The sequence below is a fragment of the Gossypium hirsutum genome, chromosome D05 (assembly GCF_007990345.1).
Source record: "Gossypium hirsutum isolate 1008001.06 chromosome D05, Gossypium_hirsutum_v2.1, whole genome shotgun sequence".
NCBI lineage: Eukaryota > Viridiplantae > Streptophyta > Magnoliopsida > Malvales > Malvaceae > Gossypium > Gossypium hirsutum.
The window spans coordinates 57302581-57329643 of NC_053441.1; the positions used below are offsets into that span (position 1 = coordinate 57302581).

At 29.5% G+C, this 27063-nt stretch overlaps 3 protein-coding genes and 1 long non-coding RNA gene across 6 annotated transcripts; 1 reads left to right on the forward strand and 3 right to left on the reverse strand.

Moving 5' to 3' along the window:
• The first annotated feature begins 5708 nt into the window (after positions 1 to 5708).
• LOC121216827 (uncharacterized) lies at positions 5709 to 6650 on the forward strand. The gene is made up of 2 exons (XM_041092246.1): positions 5709 to 5842; positions 6171 to 6650. Exons 1-2 carry the CDS (start codon positions 5809 to 5811, stop codon positions 6437 to 6439), a joined length of 303 nt encoding a protein of 100 aa, XP_040948180.1. The 5' UTR covers positions 5709 to 5808; the 3' UTR covers positions 6440 to 6650.
• A 4849-nt stretch (positions 6651 to 11499) lies between these two features.
• Positions 11500 to 12573, reverse strand: LOC107888066 (uncharacterized). The gene is made up of 3 exons (XR_005913036.1): positions 12414 to 12573; positions 11927 to 12290; positions 11500 to 11741 (listed from the first exon to the last, which is right to left on the reverse strand). It is a non-coding gene; the product is annotated as an uncharacterized lncRNA (long non-coding RNA).
• Positions 12574 to 12848: 275 nt separating this feature from the next.
• On the reverse strand, positions 12849 to 19386 carry LOC121203408 (receptor kinase-like protein Xa21). 3 transcript variants are annotated; one of them, XM_041092245.1, is made up of 5 exons: positions 19318 to 19327; positions 19100 to 19166; positions 13930 to 16293; positions 13111 to 13158; positions 12849 to 13001 (listed from the first exon to the last, which is right to left on the reverse strand). In XM_041092245.1, the coding sequence occupies exon 3, from the start codon at positions 16191 to 16193 to the stop codon at positions 14352 to 14354; it is 1842 nt and encodes a 613-aa protein (XP_040948179.1). In that variant the 5' UTR covers positions 16194 to 16293; positions 19100 to 19166; positions 19318 to 19327; the 3' UTR covers positions 12849 to 13001; positions 13111 to 13158; positions 13930 to 14351. The 3 variants fall into 3 exon arrangements, with proteins under 3 accessions (XP_040948179.1, XP_040948178.1, XP_040948177.1); XM_041092244.1 differs by lacking the exon at positions 13111 to 13158 and having other exon boundaries at positions 19100 to 19171; positions 19323 to 19386; XM_041092243.1 differs by lacking the exon at positions 13111 to 13158.
• Positions 19288 to 19869, reverse strand: LOC107902286 (putative receptor-like protein kinase At3g47110). Its single transcript, XM_016828499.2, has one exon. It carries the CDS (start codon positions 19867 to 19869, stop codon positions 19288 to 19290), a length of 582 nt encoding a protein of 193 aa, XP_016683988.2.
• Between the last annotated feature and the right edge of the window lie 7194 nt (positions 19870 to 27063).

The window sequence follows — 27063 nt, forward strand, 5'->3', positions numbered from 1 at the left end:
AAAATTCTTTGAGTATCTGATCTAGTCCCGACTTGTTATTAACGTGTATTTTGGGCCCCAAGGGCTCGTATAAGGGACAATATGTATGATTTCGATTGATTTTTGACATGAATGTTATACGATATGAAATATCTACTTATTTGATCTGTAAACTTTGGTAATGCTCGGTAACCCTGTTCTGACGATGAATACATGTTAGGGGTGTTACATTTATAGAGAAAAAAAACCGAAAGAAGAGGTTTTTTTTAAAACACAGGAGAAGTGATATTTTTTCAACAAATTTTGGCTTATGGGGGCCTTGGTGTGACTTCGTTTTGGATTGGCATTAGAAGCTCCAAAACGGCATCGTTTTGAAGCCTGACTGCTGACCCGATCTAGATCCCCTAGGAGCCGCATGTTTTCGTGACAAAGTTCTAATTGCTGACCTAGTCCTTCCGCTTTTTAAACGTTTTTCAACACAGTCCTATTTCTGGTCTTTTTTCTTTTTCTTTTTAAATTATACCACTCAATTTTGGATTTTTTTTATTTTGGTCCTTTGGACCTTGGTCTCTCCGGAAAATGGTGTGTGTAATGAGGTTGGGAATAATTTCCCATTTGGTCACTGTTCCTTTTCGCGTTTTACATTTAGTCCTTTATTTTGCTTTATTTATTCATTTGTTTATTTGATATAATTCATTATTTAAATTTCATCTAAATTTCAATTTAATCAATCATTTATTTAACTTCACACTTTTAATTACTATTTTTTTTAAATTTTGCACTTAAAATTTATGTTGTTTGGATCTTTTTTTAATTTTTTATTTATATATTTTTTGGTGGTTATTACATATTTTTATTTATTTATTTATTTTGGTATTATGATAATGATATGACTATTGCTATTAGTATTATGAATTAATATCTTATTTATTATTATGGTTGCATTATTATTATGGTATTTATTTATTTATTATTTATCCTTTTAATATAGATGTTTTACCCACATGATTGTTTTATGTTATTTAGCTATCACTATATCATGTGTCATGTTAAATATATTTGTCCATTTTCATACTATGCGCAAATAAATTAACTGCACATCACTTTAAATGTTATTTTCGTTTTTACTCGATGCATAAAAAAGGAAACTTAAAAAAAATGAGGCAATGTTCATTGTTTAGGGATTCAAGAAATAGTGCCCTAACTTACGGGGTACGACTTTCTCCTTGAACCAAGATAAATGAGCATCCTTTTTAAATTCAAGACATATAAGATTTGAGTAATGATCAAATGGTGATTATTCTTGTTTTCGAAGATTTGAAGCATCGTGTTCTAACTTACGGGGCATGATATTTTCTTCTCGATTAATTTGAAATAAGACCTTTTTTGTGAAAATTAATTTAGTTAATCGATATTTTAATTAAAAAAAACATCATGCAAAGATAAATTCTATTTTAAATTTTCTTTTAAATTTTAAATTTTCGACATCAAAACATCAAGTAACCAACTAGGTACCAATTTTGAGGGTTATGAGGGTGCTAATCCTTCCTCATACGTAATCGACTCCCGAAACCATATTCTTGGATTTTGTAGGCTAAAAATTATCGTTTTAGTAAAATCTAATCTTTTATTAAGATGATTAAATTTTGAGGTGACCCGATTACAACTAATAAAAAGGATAGGTGGCAACTCCATTTTCGTTTTTAAAATAAAAATTGATTTAAAAAAGGTTTCAAGTAACGTTAAATTAGCCGCTGCAAACTGCTACTAAAACTACAAAAAAGAAAAATAAAAAGAACACTCATAATTTCTGAAAAACACTCAGCAAATCTTTAAATTAATTAGCAACTACCATTTAAACCATCTACCACTTAATCAAGCAGATCAACCACTAACCAAACAAACTGTAATTTATAAAGTCCAATCTAACAACCAAAACTTTAAATCCGGTTTTCTTTTATTATAATTTCTGACAAATCACTCAACAAATCCGTAAATTAATTACCGTTACTCATCTGCTTAAATGTCAATCTAAAGCTACAATTAGTATCAAAGACGAAGAGAAAAATCAAAGAAAATACAAAAAAGAAGTATAGAATAAAAGAAAATATAACCTAAAAATAGTCGCTGATGAAATGAAGAAGCACTTGGACTTCGATCAGTCCAATAAAAGAGTGGAGCCAGTGAATGATGCGAAGATTATGAAAACTTGAAGGGTGCCTAGCGTATGATGAAAGTGAAAGTGAAAGTGAAAGTGAAAGTGAGAAATTAGGGATTTAGTTTTAGAAATTGCTTTTGTTTGAAAGAAGGAACATTGTTTGGAGTATTGGACAGAGGGAAAAACAAAGAGGAAGCCTTATTTTCAAACAAGTAACATGGTTTTCCAATTTCAAAGCCCAATCCAATAAATTCTTAATTTGCTAAAAATATGATTTATTAGTACCGTTGGGGTTAGATTGGGCCCAGGTTGAAAAAAACTTACTCGAGGCTTGACTCGTTTAGAAAACAGGCCTCATTTTTTTATCCAATCCCATTTTTCAGGCTTATATTTTTGTCCAAATCCTCCCACATTTCAAGCGAGTTTGGTCGAGCAGCCCGACCCTTGGACAAGTCTGTTTTTTATCTGCGCTAATTTTTTATCTAGTCTTTGCAACTATGAGACTCGAAACCATATCTAAAATTTTTCATTCTTGTATTTATTATTTTTTTGGGTTAAAGAAATAGACACTATCGTCTCATAAAATCATACTGGCATAAAATCAAAAAAGATTCGTTGATTGGGTGTTGTGTGGTGTCTAGTTGGCAGAACCAATACGGTTGATTGCTATATTCAGTTTACTAAGAAATACATTGACGTGTTCAATTTAGTGGTTGGTTGGACCCGTCAAAGAAAATAACAATCGGGTTTAAATGACTTGCGCGGTTGAGGCCATTTATCTGAGTTGGGCCCTTCTGGTTCGCGAGGCTATTGAAAAGTTAAATCATGGATATGTGTTTCATGGTTTGTTTGGTAAGGGTTAATCATCGGACGTTCTCATATTTATTTTATACACGGAAGGGTTGGTGGCCTAAGGCGTCCTCGATCACTATAATTGACTTATCGATTGGAGGAGAAAATTCTTTGCCAAGAACTAGTTTGAAGTCAAAGTTTGAAGCTAGAGCGTCGTCACATCGGTTTATTTAATTTTAATTTTGTTTTAGTTTATTTTACTCTAATTTCAATTTCAATTTGTTTCTATTACTTTTATTTTTAATCGGATTTAATCTTCCCTTTTATTTTAGTATAGGTTGACACACGTTGTGGGCACGACAATTGCTTGACTGCGTAACATGGTTAAACCAAAAGTCAAATTTCGATACCTCAACACTATGGGATCAACCCTGCCACTTATACTATTTAGGTGTAGGAATATTATTTTTGGTAGATTCGACATCCATCAAATTTTGGCATCGTTCCAAAGGATTGCTACTAACTAATTTTGTGTTTTCCTTTTTACGGGCCTAGACGTACAGATTGCTCAAGCACAATCTAGATGTAGAGCGTAAGAGGTAAATGTATCTTCATGGAAAGTACACTTACAACATGTTTGGTTGGGGGGACTAGGAATGGTTTACATCTTAATTTGGTAGGCCCATCACCAAACTAATGTTTGGTTGGCTGTAATGGCCTATTACGACTTGTGCTGAATAGGGCTCTATTCTGGGAAAAGGCTACATAGTCATTCCTTTCCCTTACCGTTAAATAGGTATTCAACTCGGTGGAATAGGAAGATTTTTCCCATTTTCAATTTTTTCCTCACCTTTACCCGGAGGATAAAAACCATGTAATTGGAACCATCATCGTTCTCCCTCGGTCTCATTATTAACTTCCTTTCATTTCCATTTCTACTAAGGATATTGGTACTCTTTTTTAAATGCTTCCCTTTTTTTTCCTTTGGTTGTAGAGGAAACCTACGTCAGTCAATTGAAGCTATCATCCTTCGCTCTTTTTTCTTTTTCTTTTCCTAAGTTTATATTATCTTGAAGCTATCAGTTCCTCCTAATTTTGAAAAAAGGGTAAGTTTTTTAATGATATGTTTTCTAAACCCAAAAATTAGGGCCTCGAGTTGCATATTCAACTATGTTTCTTATGTTTAGTGCAGGCAGTGAAAGATCCTAATTCTTCAATTCTTTTGTTATAAGATTTTTATGCAGAATTTTATATTATGATTTGTAGCATGTAAACTATTGTAATATAACCCCTAGGCTTGAGAGTTAACTACATTGGATTGAGGGAGCATAAGTTTGCTTTCTTTGTATCTTAATTGTATTTTATTTGTTATTAGTCAATTTTCAAATAGGAACCTAGTTTCAGTTAACTTATGATTGTCAAAACCATTTTTTTATTTGAAAACAGAAATCGACTTTTAAGAATAAAAATGGGAGTCATGACCGATCTTTTATTGGGGTGTGATCGGATCACCTTGAAAACGATTTTAGGTCTACAAATTTTGAGAAAATAGGTTCGGGAGTCGGTTACGCACGAGGAAGGGTTAACACCCTCGCCACGCCCAAAAATTGGTACCGAATTGATTGCTTAATGTCTTAGTGTTGAAAATTTGAAAAGATTTTAAAATACGATCCTTTGAAAAGAAAACTTGAATAATCGAATTGGATGATAAGACATACCCATTTCAAAGAAATAAATTGTCAAGTTAGGGTGCAACAGTCCAATCTTCGAAATTAAGTTTGTCTTTTTAAAATTTAAAATTCATGCATTTTGAGAAGGATATTTGGTTATTTGGGTCAAATAAGAAATTAGAATCTAGTAAGTTAGGGTTCAATTTCTCGAAATTCCTAAACATCGAATATTGCCTTTATTTTAAAATCCTTAACTCGAGATAACAAAATGTCATATCCAGTGAGTTAGGATTCAACATTTTGAAATCCCAAAAAACTTTATTTAGAAATTTGTATGGTTTTATTGCAAAAGAAATACTTGGCTATCTAAATTCATCGAAAAAAATTGAAGCTCGGTAAGTTAGGGCACAATCCTCTCGAGAATCGCAAATACCGAGTATTTTGACAATTAACAAAATAAGATGATTTTAATGTTTTTAATGAAACACGGTTTCTTTTAAAAATGTAGTGTGATTAAGCGGCAACATACCACACAAAATTTGAATATAAGATGTACATCAATGAGTAATGAACAATAAATAAATATAAACAAATAGAATAACAATAATTTCAATCATACATTATGCAAATATCAACATCAACATTAACCTAGAAGAAAAATAAAATGTAACTTATAAAAACAAAAAAAATGAGAGAAAGGAAATTTGGAATTAATAAAGTATGTACACAAAATTATACATAAAAAAATTAAAAAAATAAGTAATTAATGTGAAGATTTGAAACAATTTAATAATAGAACTAAAAATGAAAAAAAAATGTTTAAATGAATTTTTAAGAAAGAATTATAAAACGAAAATAAAAATGAATAAATCTTAAAATTAATATACATATTTTAATCTAAATGAGTAAAAACTTAATGTAAACAATAATATACATATAATAATAATATGTGTAAAAATCGAAATAAGTAAAACATAATAGAAAATTTAAAAGAAATAAAGTATTTATGTATAGAAAATAGGTAAAAATTTATAATTTGAAATTAATAATATATTTTTTATATATACATATGTATATTAATCACCGTGCTTAAGGGCTAAGATAACCCTAAAAACCAAAAACCTTTCACTAAAAACCTAAACTAAACACTATTTGCGCCGCTCTGTGAATTATCCAGTCAAGGATTCTCCGAACCTCGCCCAAACTCCGATGACGAAGGAGAGAGCAAGGATTCGGCCACAAGGTCACTTCTCTGCTTTCTAATATTTATTTTTATATTCTTTTATTTAAAAATGAATCAAACAAACATAGAAAAGATAACCGAAAGAAAAAACAAAAAACAAAAAGAAAAAAGAAGAAGCAAAGGAAAGATTTAAAATCACCTTTAGAACTCTCTTTCTCTGAATCTTTTGTTTTGATTTCTTAAATTGTGTATGCATAAAAATTTACAGTATTCCAGTGGCTCTTTTATAGTCAGATTTACAGAAAAAATAAAACAAAATAAATAAAATGAAATTCCCTCAAATTACATCTGTTATTCTGTTACTGCTGGCTTTCGTGTGTATTTGCAGGTATTCGGCCAGCCTCAAACAACAGACGGAGACACACCCATGTGAGGAAGATGCACGCGCCTGATGGTGATACACGCGCGAAGTCTGGGTCCAACCGCTGTGGCGCCGGTGAAACCCTAGAAGCTTCTGGGGTACTCCCCTGGTTCAGACTGAGTTCTGGGCCTGGGAGATTCGGGTTTAGAAAATTGGGTTTGGGGTCTATTAGTAATTTGGGCTATTTTTATATTGGACTTTTAATTTTATTTTTCTGGTATTTACTGGGCCAGTAATGTAATTGGACCTTATTATTATTTTTTATTTGGCTTGGTTTTTTTTGAAATGTATGTGGGCCGGGCAAATTTGGGTTATTACAATGATCATCATAACAAACCTTGTATTTGACTTTTTGTTGAGGGATATCAACTCATTTGGGAGAAGTCTTTTGAGTGTTGTCTACCAGACAACCGATGTTGCCCTCAACAACTAAAGGTATTGTCCCCATGTCAAGATTTTAACCCAGCCTCTGTAGAATAATTATGGAGAATATGTGCATAGGGATTCAAACCACCAACCAATGCATATGTATCCTTTACTTGCAGAATCAAGATGTAATAGCCCATTTTTAGTAGTTTTAGAACTCCTTTTTTCGATAATCAATTCAGTAAATAATATTTATTAATATTTACGAGTCTATTATAGTGTTATATTAATTTTTGGTCTGGTAATTTTGATGAACGATTAGTAATTAAGGTACAAGGACTAAACCGTAAAAAACATAAAAGTTGATAGCTATTGAATTTTATTAGTTAAAAGAATTAAATAGAAATTGTTCAAGGGTTTAAGTGGCAATTAGGCCATTTTTTTATAGTGGTGGACAATTGATGTTTTGTTTTAAGTAATTAATGTTAAAAATTATAATGAAATTGTGTTATATGTTATAAGAAAAATAAAACAACAGTGATCATCCGCTTTAGTTTCTTCCTTCTTCAACCATGAGCACCAAAGAGAACTTCAGAAACCATTTTTTTTTGCATCAATCTTGTTCGATCCTCTTGCATCATATGTTAACTAAGTCATTTTCTTATAATTTTTATGTTTTGAGATCCCGGGGAGCTTGATTTAATTAACTCAAGTACTAATTCACAAAGTTGTAAAGTTTTGAAATGTTGTCATTGATGATTATTAAGCTTTTGGTATTAATTGGTTGAATGTTAAGCTTAGATGTTAAATATGACTATTTTGTAATGAGAAAATTACTAGTTTTGAGTATACGGACTAAAGTGTAAATATTTTGAAATTGACATGAAATTTATATAATTATTGATTCTAGAGGGTTATAGAATGATGAAATTGAAATCCGATTGAAAAATGAAGCTTGAATATGAAAGTTATGGTTATTTTGGTTTTAGGGACTAAAATGAATAAAATGTAAAAAAATTAGTGAATTTGTGAAAATTAAAATTTAAGTGTCATATGTATAGAATACGGTGTTGTAAGGTAATTGGAACTGATAAATTGAAATGAATTACAATATAGTTTAAGATTTGAATTGACCAGAAGTTAGTCGAGGAAAAAGGAAAATTGTAGATTAGGCCCTGACACTTCGCTTACTATCGTTTTTTCCAGGTAAGTTTATATGGTATACTTATATTTAATTGTTATAGATAATTGAATTATAAATTGTGTATGTGTGTATGTAATTTGAGTTGCTTTTATGTTGATGTATGATTGCACTCTAATGCCCCTGATTGCACTCTGGTGCCCTTGATTGCATTTTCGTGCCTCTATATGCACTTTGGTGTCCCTGTTTGTATTACAATGATCGTCAAGAAATGAACAGAGTTTGAGCGATGAGTTCAAATGGGATAATATGAACATGTCCATGGTTGAATGTGGAATTGATTTTGGTGTGGTACTAAAGCGTTAAATTATAATAGAGTTTCTTGTACACTGAATTAGCATATGGAAGGATTGTGTGAACTCATCTTGAGGAAATTGTACTACCATGGTTAGGTTTAATTGGAAACTTGGTTAAGTAATTACTTATAGGTTTTAAATGAGGCAAGCTAATCATTCTATGCTTATGAACTTGCTAAGTATTTTAAAATGCTTACTTTGTCTTGTTTTCCTATCTTTTAGTTGCCTTTTGCGGAACGCAACAATGGATAAACTTGGAGCTCACACAATCTAGTCTTTAATTTGTGGAATATTACATAACCCAAATGGCATTACTCTCCATTGATAATGTCCATTAGGAGCACTAAAGGCTATTAAGGGTTTAGATTTATTGGTTAGCATGATTTGCCAAAAACTCTATTTACAATCAAACTTACTAAAGTATTTAGCTTATTTAGCCTGATTAATCAAAACATCTTTTCTTGGAATAAAATATCCATCAAAAAATAATATTTTGATTTAACCTTTTATAATTAATTACCATCCTAACTTTTCCTCTTTTTATTTCGGCATGGTTTCTTACCATAAAAGCGGGACTAGAATGTGGACTATTAGTTTTTTCTATTAATCCCTTTTCTAATAGTTCATTTATTTGAACTTCAAATTCATCTATATCTTGTTTAGTATGGATCATAGGTTTAACTCTGATAATTTTATTGGGATTTTCCAATTTAATATCACAGTGTCTAAGACTATTATTCCATAATTTTAATGGTTCTTCACTAAAATTATCTTCAAGAATTTTAAACAACCAATGATTTGTTTCTAGTTGTTTAATTTGTTCCTTTCTAGTTGGTGTAAAGTTTTTATCACACACAAACTTATGATTTTCTACAAGTGGTATTTCCACTGAAGACTTTTCTACAGATAAAATAATTAAATTTCTATCTATAGAAAATGGTAGATGCTGATATATAAAATTATTTCCTAATAATATATCTCCATGCATCACAGGAAAACATAATATTTTTGGAATCACAAATCTTACATTGTTCATGTAGATTGATATATTTCTAGCCTTATATTGAATTATGGTTTCGTTACCATCTATTCCTATTGCATTTATAGGATTTTTCATTAATTCACATTTTTCTACAGGAATGACATTTTTTTGACAACTACTGGTTGTAGCTCCTATATCTAATAAAGCATGTAAAGAATATTTTTTATATTCTTTAAACTGAAATGTAATTTTAATATATGTATAATATTTCCTTGATTGAAAATTTGAAAAGGTAATTACATCATCTTTTCTAACTTTATTTGTTGAATAATTGTTTGTAGTTTTTTCATTCTAGTGTTTCTAGAATTTTCCAACACAAATATATAATCTTTATTATTATCAAAATTTTTTTCTGATAGTATTTTACTAGGATTTGTTTCCTTTTTATAACATATTTTTAAATCTTGTTTTTCAAGACTTTTGATCCTTTTTCTAGCTTCTTTTCTTTTGTTAGAAAAGTTTTTGACTATATGATCTTTCTTAACACCTAAAAAGCATTTATAACTTAGTTTTTTAAGTTTTCTAGAAGTTTTTCCTCTAAAAAGACTTTTTGCTACCAGAAAACTTATTATTTCTTAATTTCCCTTTAACTAATTTATAATGTGTTTTCTTTTTATGCCTATGATGTTCAAAGGCGTCCAGAGGCTGACAAAAAAGTTTTGCAATGTGGAAGCAACCATCAAATCCATGATGGGAAAAGACGGTGAAACGTGGAAGCAACCATGATCACACAAGAAACATGACAAATGCGACGTGGAAGCAACCACATCCATTCAAGAAGGGATCCTTATCAGAATCACTGTTCAAGATTCAAAATACAATTGTATAGAATTTTTGAAATTGGACTATAAATAAAGATAGGCTATCAATTGTAGAGGCATCTTGAAAATATCGTATAGTTTTCCCTTTTATATTTTCTCTTCTGTAAACACTTTCCTTTTGTAAATTAAAAGAGTATATAACCTTCCACACATAGCACGCACTCTACCACCCTTCCCCCTATTGGTATCAGAGGTGCCGGTGTAAATATTTTTTGGAGAAATAATATCGTAGTATTCATTGTAAGTCTTTATCTTTGATTTACAGTTCTGTTTGTTTCATGTTTATTTGACTCAAAACCCATATATCTATTATTCTGTCTTTCTATTGCCGTTGAGTCTAGGGAGGACGTTTAGGCCTTTGAGAGAAGACGTTTAAGATAATAGACGGTTTTAGGTACCAGGGACAAATAAAATGGAGCCGATAGAGTGTTTATATAAAGATAAAACTTGTAATCATACTATGATCTGTTGAAAGGCAAATCATGATCATGTGTGCAATTTGAATTATGGTATCTTGGTTCATGAATGTGACTTGGATTTTTAATGTATATATGTCATATACCTATATGTATTTACTGGTTAGTAATGCTTGATGAAAGACACATTTGTTTAACTAGATTGGCATTGTTATGCTTGTATACTTGGTGAATGTATTTAGGCCTTATTAGATACATGAGATTACTTGAATATGCGAACCTCATTGCATTGAATATGCCAGCTGTCATTGTATTGAATGTGTGAATTTTCAATGTATTACATATGTGAACTATCACTGTATTTTTCTGCGTGAACTGCATTTGTAACGCGTGAGTTAATTATCCACTCAAAGTATGAGTAACCAACCCATAATATAGTTATAAGCGAACTCTATATAAATGGTTTTGAGGTGAACTGTGACAATGTGTGAATTGTGTTTATATGCGAACTGAGTTATATGTGAACTGTGTGTATATGCGAACTGGGTTACATGCAAATTGTGTTTATATGTGAATTGTGTTTATATGCAAACTATGTTTATATGTAAGTTGTGTTTTATGCGAACTAAGTTATATGCGAACTGTGTTTATATGTGAGTTGTGTTTATATGTGAATTGAGTTATATGCAAATAGTGTTTATATGCAAATTGTGTTTATATGTTATCTGTGTCAACGTGTGGACCGTGTAAATGTGAGATCTGTAATTGTAACTTAATATGTGAACTGGTTCATTAAAATTATGTGTGAACTGACTTTGTATGGCTTGTATCATATACATGCTCTTTGTAAAGTAATTACGTGCGAGCTCTTTGTAAAGTGACTAAGTGCGAGCTAGTCTATAAAGTAGTAAAATGTGTGTTATGTAATCTATGACTTGTATTGACATGCGAACTATGTTAATACATGAGCTGCGTCAACTTGTGTGCAGTAGCAAAAGTACAAGCTATACTGTGATAGTAGTTATAGCTCAGGTTCAGTGATTGGACCAGGCGAGGGGTGTTAAACAATAGACAAAATCTCAACACGAAAATAATACCATTTTTTGAGAGTCCGTCAACACAATAAATGAAATTTAAATGCATACTTTTTTCAATGAAAGTAAATATCATATTAATTAAAGAAAAGCAACTAAAAATCCAATAATAAAATCCTTAGCAAAAGATTGAAACACAATTATATTGTAAATGAAGTAAGAAACTAAGAAAATCCAATCTAATAAAGAAAATAACTTGATGCCCCAAAGCTACCATAAAACTAAATCATGGTAAGGCCTGCTGCTCGTTTTATTGGTTTCCATCTTTATTTTGCAAAGGAAGTTTGAATTTCGAATAGAGCCTAGTACATGGGAGCAAAGAAAGAAAATTAGTATATTAATTTCCACGATTTTTAAAACAAACTTCATGGAAACGAATATTGACATATTAGATATCTATGATTATAATGCTAAAATAGATTAAAATTATTAAATTAATGGTAAAATTTAGAGTGAATTAATAACCACAAGCGTACTCGTTACTCACCATATTTGTTAAACATGTTTGATGTTGTTTAGCAACCTTTGTTTGATTTTCTTTAGTTCAACCACAACATCTTTCATGTCTTTTCTTTCTTCTGGTAACTCAGCTGAACAATTCAGAGCCAACTCCATGATGGCTGAAATACAATTTGTTTTAACAACGAAGTACTCATCCTCTTTTCTTAATAAATCAGCATCTGCAATTTCTATTGCTCCTTTAGGCAATGAATATTCCATCCAATGCCTTATAGTCACTTCTTCAGCAAAAAGATTATCAGTTGGCTTTTTCTTTGTGAAAGTTTCTATAAGGATGATCCCGTAACTATATACATCACATTTTATAGAAACAATTCCAGTTGATCCAAATTCTGCATTTCAAGTATAATTAGAGCATCATTAATCCTTAATTATTTCTAAAATGCTTATTTGCATGAAGCAAAAATATAAATTGCAAATCAAGAAAATAATCATACAAAAATAAAAAAATTCACCTGGTGCCATATACCCGATAGTTGCAAGAGTCATGGTTTGCTTCATTACATCACCTTCTCCCAACAATTTGGCCACATGTTTAAACAAGCCAAGAGACCTTTGGGATCATACGGGTGATTTTGATGATGTTAATGGTTATTTTGGTGGAGAGGGTGAAAAAGAAACAAATGGTCCATTATATATAATATAATTATGAAATTCAAGCCATATATTGTATGTTTCATACATAAAAATTTCATGGGAGGTCCAAAAGTAATTAAATGACTTGTAGGCTTGCTGAATTTCATCTTTTGAATAGGTGGTATTAGGTCCAAAAGTAATTTAACATTCACATAATAATCTCTAAATACTGTAAAGACAAATCAAATCCACAGCAGCATTAGAGTTGATCAAGCTAAGCATTGGCAAATATTACTTTGATTTTGCATGCAATATTGGCAAAATCCCCTCTTACATTAGAAAAACAACATAATCCATGAAACATTGATAGCCCAATACAAATTTCATCAAGAAAAAAGTTTCTTTGTTTTGTAGAACATGATGGTAAAGATGTGGAGTTTCCTTTAGTTTTCCTTGATCAACAACCACTTGCCAAAAACACAATTAGATTAGATTATGAATGATACTTTCAACTATGACAATATTAAATACTAAACACTCCAAATAGCTCTAAATAACTGGAAAGCAACAAATTACCTGACGAGGCAAGCTAGCTCAATTAAGACCATTGTGTTATACTTGTCTCTGAATTGAAAAATCTAGAAGACAATAAAGAGAAAGAGTTAGCAAATACTTGAAAACCGATAAAACTTATATGTCATTGATTGGATAAACTACGATCACCCATAATAGCCTTTATCTTGCAACCATCTACATGAACCTATAGGGCTCTTAGCAGAATCAAGAGACAAAACCTTAACATGAGAAAAATACCATTTGTTGAGGGCTTTGTTAATAGGGTCGTACCTAGGAGAGTTGGTAGGGGTCCCAACCCCCCTTAAAATTAAAAATTTTCCATTTAGGCCCTTTAAAATTTTTAAAATTTTTAATTAATAAACGTAAAATTGTACTTTGGCCCCCCCAAAATGATAAAACTTTGATTTAATCCTTTAAAAAATATAAAAATATAGGCTATTAAAACGGTGAAATTACGTTTTTACCATCGTAAAAATTACAATTTAATTTCAACTCCTAAAAAGATTTTCTGGCTTCGCCCCTAATAAAACCTTTGGCAAAAGATGAAAATAAATTTATATCGTAAATAAAAAAAGAAACTATGAAAATCCAATCCAACAAAGAAAATAACTTGATGTCGAAATTTAATGCATTTTATTGGTTTCCATTTTGATTTTGAAGAGAGCCTAGTACGTGAGAGCAAAAGAAAAAAAATGGTTTATTAATTTTTACGAATACCGACATATTATATATATGATTAAAATTCCAGAATAACCACAAGTGTGAATTAAAGATAAAATTAAGTGTGAATTAATAATTAGAAGTGTACTCATTACTCACCATCTCTGTTAAAAATGTTGGATGTTGTTTAGCAACCTTTGTTTGATTTTCTTCAGCTCAACCACAACATCTTTCATATCTTTTCTTTCTTCTGGTAACTCAGCTGAACAATTCAAAGCCAACTCCATGATAGATGAAAAACAATTTGCTTTAACAACAATGTACTCATCCTCTCTTCTTAATAAATCAACATCTGCAATTTCTATCACTCCTTTAGGCAATGATCTTTCCATCCAATGCCTTATAGTCTCTTCTTCAACAAAAACATTATCAGTTGGCTTTTTCTTTGTGAAAGTTTCTATAAGTACGATCCCATAACTATAGACGTCAGATTTTATAGAAACAATTCCTATTGTTCCAAATTCTGTATTTCAAGTATAATTAGAACATCATTCATCCTCAATTATTTCTAAAATGCTTATTCAAATATAAATCCACATACACATGAAACAAAAATATAAAATGCAAATTAGGAAAATAATCATACAAAAATAAAAAAAGAATTCACCTGGTGCCATATACCCGGTTGTTGCAAGAGTCATGGTTTGTTTCATTACTTCACCCTCTCCCAACAATTTGGCAACGCCAAAATCTCCAACATGTGCAACCATGTCTTCATCTAGTAAAATATTGCTTGGTTTTATGTCACAATGAATTATAGGTGTTGGATGTCCATTGTGGAGGTGTTCTATAGCTACCGCAACATCTATCATTATGTCGACCCTTTGTATGATATCAAGGAAACAATTTTCAGAATGTAACCATTTCTCAAGGTTTCCATTAGACATGTAATCAAGCACCAAGGCTTTGAAGTCAACACTTGAACAACAAGTAATGACCTTCACAATATTACGATGAACTATATTACGCATAGCATCACATTCAATGTCAAAACTCCTAAATGCTCCCTCTGTTTGCAAATTGAAAACTTTTATTGCAACTTCCATTCCATCTGAAAGCCTCCCTTTATATACACATCCAAAACTCCCTGAACCAAGCATATTGCTTTCCTCAAATCCATTAGTTGCTCTTGAAAGTACAGCATATGAAATTCTTCTCGGTGTTTTCAAAGACAGCAAATCATCTTTAATTGGTAGAGTTGTACTCCTTCGCCGGCATCTTCTATACATAATAGTTAAGACTAATAGTACTATGACAATACCAATTGTTGGTAAACCATACCTAAAAGCATGCAATATAATCATTTGGGAGTTTTTGTGGATGTCGTTTTTGCAAGGTGGGACTAGCAATCTAGGTGGACCACAAAGTGCATAATTCCTCATGAATGATGTGCTAGAAAAGTTTGAAAAACATCCTTTGCTGGGAATTTCCCCTTCAAGTCTATTGAATGACACATTAAAATACTTTAGATATAAAAGCTTTTCCAAAGATTTGGGAATGACTCCAGAGAGATTGTTATTGGATAAATCCAAGAATTCCAAACTAATCAACCCATCAAATGATTCAGGGATATGACCATGTAGTATATTATTTGATAAATCTAATGAAACCAAAGTTTGAAGACCCCCAAATGTGCATAAGACATCGCCCGTGAGAAGATTCCTTGATAAATTTAGTTTCAGTAGACTCCTCAAATTTCCAACATCAATAGCATGTGAATTGTGAAGATGGTTTGATGATAAATCTATTTCTAAGATATCTTTAAGATTCCACAAATTTGAGGGTATTGCGGAACTCAATCTGTTGGAATTTAAGTAAAGATATCCCAAAGAAGTAATATTACCCAAACAAGAGGGTATGGGTCCATGCAGCTTATTCAACCCTAAATACATCTTGTATAGTCTCTCCAAACCACAGAGGCTTTCGGAGATAGGCCCTCCTAATTTATTAGAGGAAAGAAATAGACCTTGGAGATTTCTCATTCCTCCTATTGATGCTCGAATCAATCCACTTAATTTATTATAGCCAAGTTGTAAAAGCAATAGGTTGGTTAAGTTACCTATTTCCATAGGAATAATGCCTTGAAGCTCACAATTATGGGCATAAAAGTATTGAAAGGATTTTGAAAGGTTCCCGATATAAGTAGGAAGAACGCCACTCAATGGATTTCCTGAAACCGCTATTTTTCTCAAATGCCTGCAATTCGATAAAGAAGAAAGAAAGCTCCACTCATGATCAGTAGCAGATCCTGTGATGAAATTATTGTTTACGATTCGGAACCGTTCAAGGTGTCTTAAGTTGCCAAGTGTTTTAGGGATTGGACCAGAGAATAAGTTATGTGACAACTCTAGTTTCTTAAGCATGGAAGCATTGGAGATAGAGTTGGGAATGTTCCGCTAAGTTTATTTCCCCACAAAAAAAGAAACTCAAGCTTTGGAGCATTGGTGATGGGTGGTAAATTACCTGTAAAATAGAATCTTTTAGTATACAAATTCACAAAATATATAATACATTAAAGTAAAAACTGTAAAACTTTAAATCAATTAAGAATAAAATTTTGGCATGGAAAAATGTGATGAAATCAATTAGAAAGTTGAGACATAATAAGAAGTTTTGAGTAGTAATTAGTCCTTGTGATTTGTATAGACAAAACATATAATACACTAATAATTTTTTAAAATATTGTAAAACTTGAAATAAAATAAAAATAAAAGTTTGGCATGAGAACGTGGCATCTAATCAATCTTAAAAATGAGACTGATACTGAATAATAATTAGTTATGATTTGGGAAACAAAAATGTTAAAGTCATTGTTTTTAATGTAAACTGGTATGATTTTGACCTATTAGGTTAATTATTTATTTTTATTAATTATAGTGTAAAATTTAAAGATTATTATTTGCTCAAAATTTTTGTGTTTTTCGTATATTTGAAATTTAATCTTTATATTTTTTATTTTCTGTGATTTAGTCTCTCTACTTTTTGAATTAAAAATTTTAGGTTCATTTATTAACACTGTTAAAAAAGTTTTTCTGTTAGTATGGCATTTTGAAAAATAAAATAAACTTGATATCTATGTTTTTAATTATTCCAAATATTGTTTCACTATTTCAAGATAAATTATTTGTGTCTAGACCAATATCTTAAGAACTATTGTTGCATGTTTAATTATTCTAAAGAATTGTTGATTGAGTCTTAGCTGAAGTGCACTATTCTCCTATTTATGAATTGGGGAGTTGGTAAAGTATTAAATTTTGATATATTTTAAAATATTAAAAATTTATTAAAATATTTTTTATAAAAATTGATTATACCACAATATACAATTTTAATATCAAATTTTTAATTTTTTTAAAAATATTAGCGAATATATACTTTATTTCAAGTTACACAATTTTTACTAGTTTTTAAATTTTTTTAAAAATTTTTATCGTCTTTTATAATTTCTAATAATTTTTTATAATTTTTTACAATATTTACAATTTCTAACAATTTTTAATAATTTTATTATTTATTACAAATTTAAAAATTAACAAATTTTTATTTTTTAAAACAATTATATATTTATAATGTAGTTGTTTTTTTTATAATTTTATTTGAAATTTTAAAGATTTTTTTTGGTTTTTTTAGATGATGATGCCATCATGATGTCATCATATGTCACATGGCAATTTATAATTAGTTGAATATCTCAATCTATTTTATTAACGTCCAATGGACTAAAACAAGAACACCTGATAATGTTAGAGACTACACTAGGAATGTTTGATAATATTAGGTACTAAAGTGGGCAAAAAAAGTTAAGGACTATATTAAAAATATATCTATAATATATATAAATGCATGGATTTTGAGAAACTTTTGAAATGATAATTATATAGTCTTTGTTTTTTTTTTCTATATTATTGAATTTTTTATTTTAAATATTTTTTTATTACTTTTAAGATTTATCATATGCATGGATAAGAATTTTGGTTTTACTAAAATATTTGGTTAAATAAATTCACTTCATAAGAAAATTTAGGATCCTTATAAATAACAATTTTGATTCTATTAAAAATATTATTTTAAAAAATATATAATAAAAATTTAAAATTTATATTGAATTACTTTATACTTAAATTATTATTAGAAACTTTATCATACACATACATATATGAGAAGCACGTATTTAGAACATAAATTTGTGTTTTAAAATAACTTATGATAAATAATGAAATGTATAATTTGAAACTATTTAATAATAACACATGGCATATCTACCATATTAAAATAAAAATAGATTAAATTGTAGGTAAAACATAATTTAAACATATGAATACATCAAATTAAGAATACTAAATGAATACAGTTATTTATGATGATGTTGTTGCCAATTCTTAAGTTGGTGTCGAGTTAATTTGTGACATCATAAATTTAAGTGGTAAATTTAAGGTTTTATGTATTGATGTGGATTCAAATATCACCATAATTTTTTTTAAAAATAAAAAACTAAAGTACCCTCAAACAATATAACTTATATTAAATATGAAAGGGTATTTTTATAATTTCTTTAACCGAGTTGATGCCCGGTTGACTCATGACACCAACTCAATCAAAAGCTTCAATAATAATATAGATATTCACGTTAAAAAAACCAAAAAAAGTACTTTAGTTCCAAATAATTATATAATAAGTAAATTTATAATTGATGAATAAATTTATAAATAATATATTTATATGATCTAATATATTATATATATTAATTATATATCATCTACAAACTTTGAAGATCAATTTATTAAGTATCAAGAAAAGAAAAAATGAAATTGAATTAACACTAAATCGATTTTTAGATTTTGTCCAGATGATTTAATGATGATAAAAAAATTATTAGCACTATTTTTGAATTAACAAAAAATTAGTGATATATTTTAATTATATTTATTATTTATTAGTTTTAATAATGTTTTTTTAATTATATGAAGTAAAATTATATCGTATACTAAATATGGTACATATACTTTAATTATAACTTGAAAAATTATTATATAAATTAATATATTTTAATTATATTCAACCATTTGAATAACAAAATTAAAAAAAAAACTAATTAGAATTATTTACTTTTTAAAGTTTAATGGAAATTAAAAAATTAAAAATAAATCAATTCATATAAATCTTATTGTTTATTATCAGATTAATATGATAAAAGTATATGACATAAATAGAAGAAACAAATTCAACACAATGTTTTTGGAGTTTGGAAAAAATTAAAGTGAAAACATACCTTCTAATTTGTTGTTAAATAGCTCTATACCTTCGAGCGTAGTTGAATTAAAAATACTTGATGGAATCTGGCCTGCACACATAGTCGAAAATTGAAGTGAAAAATATACCTTCTAAACTGTTCAACTAAAAATACTTTAAGCATCTTTTTTTCCATCAAATTAGTTATCTATTACAAATCAAACTCTTTTATGAAATGTTGAAGATGGAAGATGGAACCTGACCAGATAATTGATTGAATCCCAAGTTCAAGATCTCTAGATTAGACATGTTAACAAGTGTTTCAGGGATTGTGCCTGTAAAGTTATTATTCTTCATTTCCAGCCTTCGAACTCTTTGTAAGTTCCCAAGCCATGATGGAATTTCCCCATTCAGACGGTTGTAGCTTAATTGAAGGATCCTCAAACGATGCAAGTGGCCCAATTCTTTAGGGAGATGGCCATAGAAATGGTTGCTACTCAAGTCTAGAGAGAGTAGAAATGAAAGATTTCCAAGGTGTGGAGGGATAGTACCCCTAAGATTCATGCTTGTAAGATTCAAAGCTATAACTCTTTTATGGAGGATGCCACAAGAAACACCAATCCAATTGCAAACAGAGGTTGAGGCCGTCCAATTGTTTGCCATGACATTTTGAGGACCGGCAATGCGATCCTTGAACTCGAGAAGTGCAAATTGATCAGAGTTGAGATTCCTGACTGTTATAGCCAAGCAAAGTACGGAACATGGTATGAATAAAGCTAAAAGAAGATGAAAGCAAGTGTTGTAGTCCATGATTGCAAGACGGAATAAGGCAAGAAAATATATAAAAAAAAAGTAGGAAAAGGGAAGTTGAGTTGATAAAATAGTTTGGATGATGAAGAAAAGCCCAGAGAGCATGCTTTAATATGTTTCAACCCTCGCACACTTGATAAACTTGATAAATTTAAGACTACTCTAAAAATTAAAAAGGAAAACAAAGTTTTGATGAAATTTCAAAATAAATGTCAAGTATTCTTCTTTTAGAAATACGTATAAAGAAGTGAATTTTCAAAATTTCTCCTAAATTTTCTTCACATTACTCCACATAATCCATTAAAAAAAACTTAAAAAATATATTTTATTAATTACTATATATTCTTTTATTTTCAGAATAATAAATTGTTTAAAATATGCTACTAGTCCCTGTAATTTAAAAGTTAAAAAAAATCCAATCCTCCTATTTTTTTAATTTAAAAATTCTAGTCCAATCATTTTTAATTCCATTAAAAAATTTCAACTTAATAGATTTTTTATTATCAATCATATGCAACATTATATGAAGGCAGTCTACTCAGTATATATCCAAGTTTACATATTTTAATAGAAAATACTTACAATCCTAATGATAGGACTAAGTTTTTTAAACTAGAAAAGTACAAAAACTTAATTTTTAACTTTTTTAAGTACAAGGATTAAATTTTAAATGTTGTCAAAGTACAAGCACTAACAAAATATTGTGATCTAATAAATGTAAAAAGCATTTTAAACAAAAGATGGTTGAAATAATCTATTTGTCCTTATACTTTGATAAAATTTGAGATACCATAAAATTTGTATCTTTTTTCGAATTATTTAATGCCATTTCAACATTTTCATTAAAAAAAAACATATCATTTTGAATTTGATCTTTTTCAAGATGAAAATATTGAAATGATGTTAAATTATCGGAAAGAGATACAAGTTTCATGGTATCTCTCTAAGAAAGCTGATGTAAGATATTAATGACATCATTTGAACAAAGTTTTAGGTCAAATTATTCATCTAGTCCTTGTAATTATTCTTTAAGGTGAATTTCATTATTATTCTTTTATTTTCTTTGGCTTAAATAAACATTTACCCCTAATTTTATCACATTCTCCTTAATTGGTATTTATAGTTTAAAAAATTTTACAAATATATTATTTTTTAAGAAATTATAAGAAGATTACAAAAATTCCAAAATAATATAAAAAAGCTAAGAAAAACCTAGAAATTCAAAAAACAAAAAAATAATGTTTTTACAAATTGGGGTATGCAATCAATTTTAAGATGGTTTTTGGAGTTCATCTCACTTTAGCATTGACTTACTTTTCTACAGTTAGTCTTCTCCAACAAGTTAAATATTTCAATTTTAACAACATTGACAGGTCTTAGGGGTAGGGTCGAGCAAAACTCAATAGAAATAGATGATATAGGTTGAGTTGGCTCGGCCAAGTCGAGTCGACTTGTTCAAATTTGTTAAATTAGTAAATTTTGGGGTGCAGTTAGAATTTTTTTTGTTTTGAGATGCTAAGATTAAAAAAATTTGAGTTTTGAAAACTTTGACTCCTTTTTGCTTTGAGAGTTGATTTGAAGAGAAAAGAGCTTGAAGGTGCTTTTGTAGAAATAGGACAAATTTTAAAATAAGGAGTAAATTGGAAAAAAAAATTCGGGTTGGGCTAATTTGAAAATTTGACACTTTTGTGGGATAAAAATAGAAAAATATTTTGGTTGAATACACATAAGGAGTTACGAACTTGAGACTTATAGGTAGGCTAAGGCCTTACCACTTAACCAACAAGCTCATTATTATTATCTTTTAACACAAATAAATTTTAAGGCATACTAAGGGCTTGTTTAGCATTGCAGTGAAGAAGCACTTTTGGCTTAAAAAACACTTTTGAGAGAAAAGTGGTTCTAAGCTAGTAACTTTTGGCTAAGATTTTGGCTTTTCAAAAGCAATTTTGGCCAAATGGAGAAGTTAAAATTATTAGCTTTTCTTACCCAAAAGCAGTTTTGAGTGCTTAATTACTAATTCATCCCCCCAAAAACACAATTTAAAATAAAATAATACAAATATGTTAATATTTAATTACAAATATTTAATGGGTATATTTAAATATTTAAAATATAATTTATATATTCTAATTAAATTTTATAAATAATTAATATTTGTTGCTTAAAAATATTTAAAATTTATATTTTATATATTAAAATATTAACAACAAATTATAATAAATTATTTTTTATATTCTTACTAAAATATCATAATATAAATTAATTTTAATATTATTTAAATACATATTTGTTACTTTATAATATCATGTCTAAGATTGACGTTTTATTTCTCAAAAGCACTTTTTGAAATTAATACTAAACACTTAAATTTTAAACTAAACTTCTCAAAGATACTTTTCTACAACACTTTTAAAAGCACTTTCCAAAATCAATGCTCAACTACCTCAAACTCTCTTACCTTATACTTTAAAAGAGAAAAAAAAAAGATTTTAAATTTTATCCCTATTTCTTTTAACCCAATTTTTAGGATGTCAAACATTTATAAATAAAATAAGTAAAAGGAAAAAAAGCATATACTTTATTTTTATCGCAGGTAAAAGTTTTAATGGAGAGGATCATGTAAAATTATGATCTGAATAATTTTAAACATTTCATCATTGCAAAAATGAAATAATAGAAAAGAATGACTATTCGAATTTGCATTTGTGTTCTTTCTTTCAATATTTGCTTTCAAAACTGTGGGAAAATTTTAAATTTGATGAAATTTTAAAATTGCAGTTCAGTAAAATATAAATTTTATGAATTTGGACTAGCCATTTTATTTATAATTTTCTGTGTTTTCTTCTTTGCTGACTTTTTTAATGTCATTTTCTATCATGAAAGAAACTTAAAGATTCACTATGTATTTCTCAACCACTATGAAATTACTTGACTACGGGGGTAGAATTTTCTCACCAATTTTCTAACATTAGATTTTTTGAATGAGACAAATATTCAATTTTAACACATTTCCCATAATTAGTCACCCCTATTTGTGAGTGATTTGGGGATAAAAGCTTAAACATTTATGGATCACATTGCATTTAAGACGGGTGTTTGGAGTTATATGAAATTTTAACATAGACTGGCTTTTCTATAAAGAGTACTCCTTGCTTTACTATTGTCATGATACGAGGAGATACTGAAAATTATTGTACTATGAAATTTTAATTCACTCGAAAAATAAGTGTTTTATTTCAAGGGATTAATATTAGCTTTCTCTTTTTTAAATTTTGAATTTTTTTTGACAACTGCGTAATTAAGACTATATCAATTTTGGGTGTTATAGGGGTGTTTTAACCTTCCCTATGTGTAATCGACTACTGAAACTTTTTTATTCTTTAGAATTCAACACATACCTCAAAATTTTCTTTTTAAAAGATTTTTAAAATCCCTTTATAAAAGATTATCACACTTAACAAAGATGATCAGTGACTACTTTTCTTTAATAAAATATTATGTTTTTGCAGAGACCAAAATTTTCATATTTTTCAAGAATTCCTCAATCTAATTTTCTTTTTGAATTTTTATTTTCAAGAGGAAAATGATCCCTACAATTAATATTTATTTTCCTTATTTTTAATTTCTTTTTAAGGGAGATGAATAGTGGAATGATAATTTTTAGTTATGGTAAAGTAAATTTAATTATCCACAACCTTCAACTATTAATTTTTTCGATTTAATTACACAATTTTTTGAAATTAACACTCTTTTATTAGTTGTCGCTAGGTGATGGACGAAAAGTTGATTTGGACTTTTTGTTGACCTAATAACAAATTTAGATATTCAAAGTTTACTTATTCTATCAATTTAATGCTAAATTTAAAAAATTCAACAAATCCTATCAAAAAACAATTGGACCTTGAGTACACAGGCTGTGAGATTTTCACATGGCTGTGTCTACACTGCACTCTATTTTATCAAATTCGGACAAAGAGTTACACAGGCTGTTCACACGGGCATGTGCCTCCTTCACATGGGGCGTGTAGACCTCCACACAACTTAGGAACTTCCACATGGCTGGGGCACACGGTCATGTGGCCTTGTTTTGTAGATTTTTGTTCTGTGTTAGATTTTGACTCGTTTTGTGCCTGTGTGTATTCTGACCTCAGTTAAGACTTAGTAAGAATGTTTAGGACTCTGATTAGTTCGAATTTGTGCATTTGTTTGTAACTAATGTGTTAATTTATTAGTTTGATTAAATGTTATGTGATGTTATTAGTAAATAGTTACAAACCTAATTGATTCTAAATCTGATTGATTGAACTTGTGTGTTTCGTTTTCTGTATGGATGTTTGTATGTTGTGTGCATTTTGCAATAGCATAAAAATTTTACTATTGATTGACTGAATATGAACTTCTATATCTGTGACACTATTAGTGTTTGATGTGCATTCATACATATGCATAAAATTAGGGTTTTGGTTATGAAGAGAAGGGAGCCTGTTTCGGTAGTTCAACTGTAATATTTCTGAACAACAGTTTACCGCATGATTCTATATATATGTCAGCTTAGCTGCATATTATGATTTCGAGTGGCTTATTTTCCTTATTGTAGTGTGTAGGGTGGATGAACCTTTTATAGTTCTTGTAATAGGCCCAATTTGTATGGGCCCAAAAAAATAAGTTACAAACCCAAAATAAACATTACAAGCCCAAAAATTAAAAAAAACCTAACGGCCCAAGTGGCCCAAAACCTAACCCTCTTTAGTCGCCACTTCTCTCACGCGAGCCAACCTCCTCACGCGTGCCACCACGTCAGCACCTCCGTACCCTCCACGCTCTCTCTCTCTGCCACCATAGCATGCGTCCTTGCCCGGTACTTGCAGACCAAGCAAAAGAGAGCACAACAGTAAAGAGAAAAACATTGTATTTTTCGGCTATAAAAGCCATGAACAAATCAATGTAAATTTTTTACGACAAAAATAAATACAAAAAAGGCAATTGGAAACAAAAAAAAGGTGGTTCTTTTTTTGTTTTTTATTTCTTTTCTACTTATATTTCTACTAGTTTTTAAGAAAAATAAAAAAGAATGGAGTCGAATCTTACCCTTTTCTCGCATGTGCGCCGTCGTGGGGGGTCGAGGTTCGTCTTTTCCAATGAAAAATGACATTTTTTGAGTTGAGGAAGTCGAAAAGTCAAAAAATGGCCTTTTTTCGATTTTTTGGCCACCGTGGATGGCGGCGCCGTCACCGACGACCGACAGCCGCCACGACGGTCCGTCGGTTGGAGCCATGGCCGGAGAGGGGAGTTGGGAGAAAGGGGGAGAGTGATTTGAGTGTTTTTTTTTCAGAGAATGGGGAGAAATGAAAAATTAAAAAAAAAAGGTTTTTATAGAGGATTGAAATGGCATCGTTTTGGGCCTTAACCCTAGTGGCCAAAACGACGTCGTTTCACCCCTTTAATCTGCGCGTGGACCCGACCCGCAAGAGGATCCGTGTGTTTTTGTGGAAGGGTCTATTTGCGTGTTAGACCCTTCCACATTTTTCAATTGTCTTAATCCAGTCCTTTTTTATTTTCTAATTTGTACATCAAATTTTATTTTATTTTTGATTTGGTCCTAGCAAAACGGCGCGTTTCAGAGGGCGGGGATATTTCCCCAATTGGTCCCTCTTAGTTATTCGCGCCTTTCAAATGGGTCCTCTACCTTATTTTCATTCTCGATTTTTACCCAGTTTTCTGATTAAACTTCAATTTAGTCCTTCTGCATCTATTTTATTATAATTTTAGCCCCTCTTATATTCATAAACTTATTTTATTAGGATTTGGACTCTTAATTTTATTTCAATGTCAATTTAATCCCCTTTTATCTCAGTCTAGGTTTTATTTTCTTTTTTTTTTGTTGTGCTTTATTTATTTTATTTATTTGCTTACCATTTCTTTTTTTATTTTGATTTTCGTATTTAATGATGCTTTTACTTTATTTATTTTATTCTTGACTTTCATTGTTATTGTTGTTGTTGTTGTTGTTATTTTTATGGTTTTTATTATTTCATTTATTTACATATTTTATTCCAAATTGTTGCTTTGAATTTCGTTTACATTTTAATTCGGTTCTTTACGTTCAATATTTTTTATAAACTATTTTCCCTTACATTATTTATGTATTTATTTTATTTGTTTTTTTTTAAGTTGGTATTGTCCTTTTATGTGCATACTTTGACATTATTACCATTGTTATTATTTATTTTATTTATCTTTTGATTATTCTTATTAATGTTAAAGTAGTGTATATTATATGATTCTCGTAAATTGTCTTTATTATATTCATTATTGTTATTTATTAATGCAACATTTCATTCATGTATTATTTTAAATATTACACATTTTTACCCAAATTTGTAAAAAATATAAAAATTAGAAAATAAGCAATATTTCGTATTTTGGAATTAGAAAAGTCGTTCCCTAACTTACGGGGTTTCGATTTTTTTGATAAATACAAATACATGAACCATTTTTCAAAAACACATTTTTAAAATTATCTCGAAAATTAAAAAGATCGTTTTACAACTTACGGAATATGATTTCTTTTCTAAAACAGAGATAATAAAAAATTTCTAATAATAAATAAAATTTTTGGTGTTTATTCTTGTTTCGAGATTTAAGGTTATGTCCTAACTCCCAGGGTATAATTCTTTTTCTCGGTTGACGTAAAATATGCCCTTTTTAAAATTCTTTTAGGTAATTTTAATAAAAGGATCGTATTTTAAGTCTCTTCAAAATTTTCAACTTTCGACATTAAGACATTAATTAATCAACTAGGTATCAATTTTGGGCTTGATGAGGGTGCTAATTCTTCCTCGCACGTAACTGACTCCCGAATCCATTTTTCTAGAATTCCGTAGACCAAAATCATTATTTTATTAAAATCAAAACGTTTTGTTAAAACGATTGAATTGCAAGGTGATCCGATCACACCTCAAAAAAAATATCGGTGGTGACTCTAGTTTTTTTCTGTTTTTATTTTTATAATAAAAGTCGACCCCTTTTTATTAAAAAAATGGCTTCGACAGATCTATGTGGTGTGCAGGGTAGACGGACCTTCTATAGCCCTAATGTGGTGTGCAGGGTGGTCGAAGTGGTGTTCAAATGGTTGGGTGGGTTTTTGACTTATTGCATACGGTTTGCATTATGCATATGTGTCTGATTATG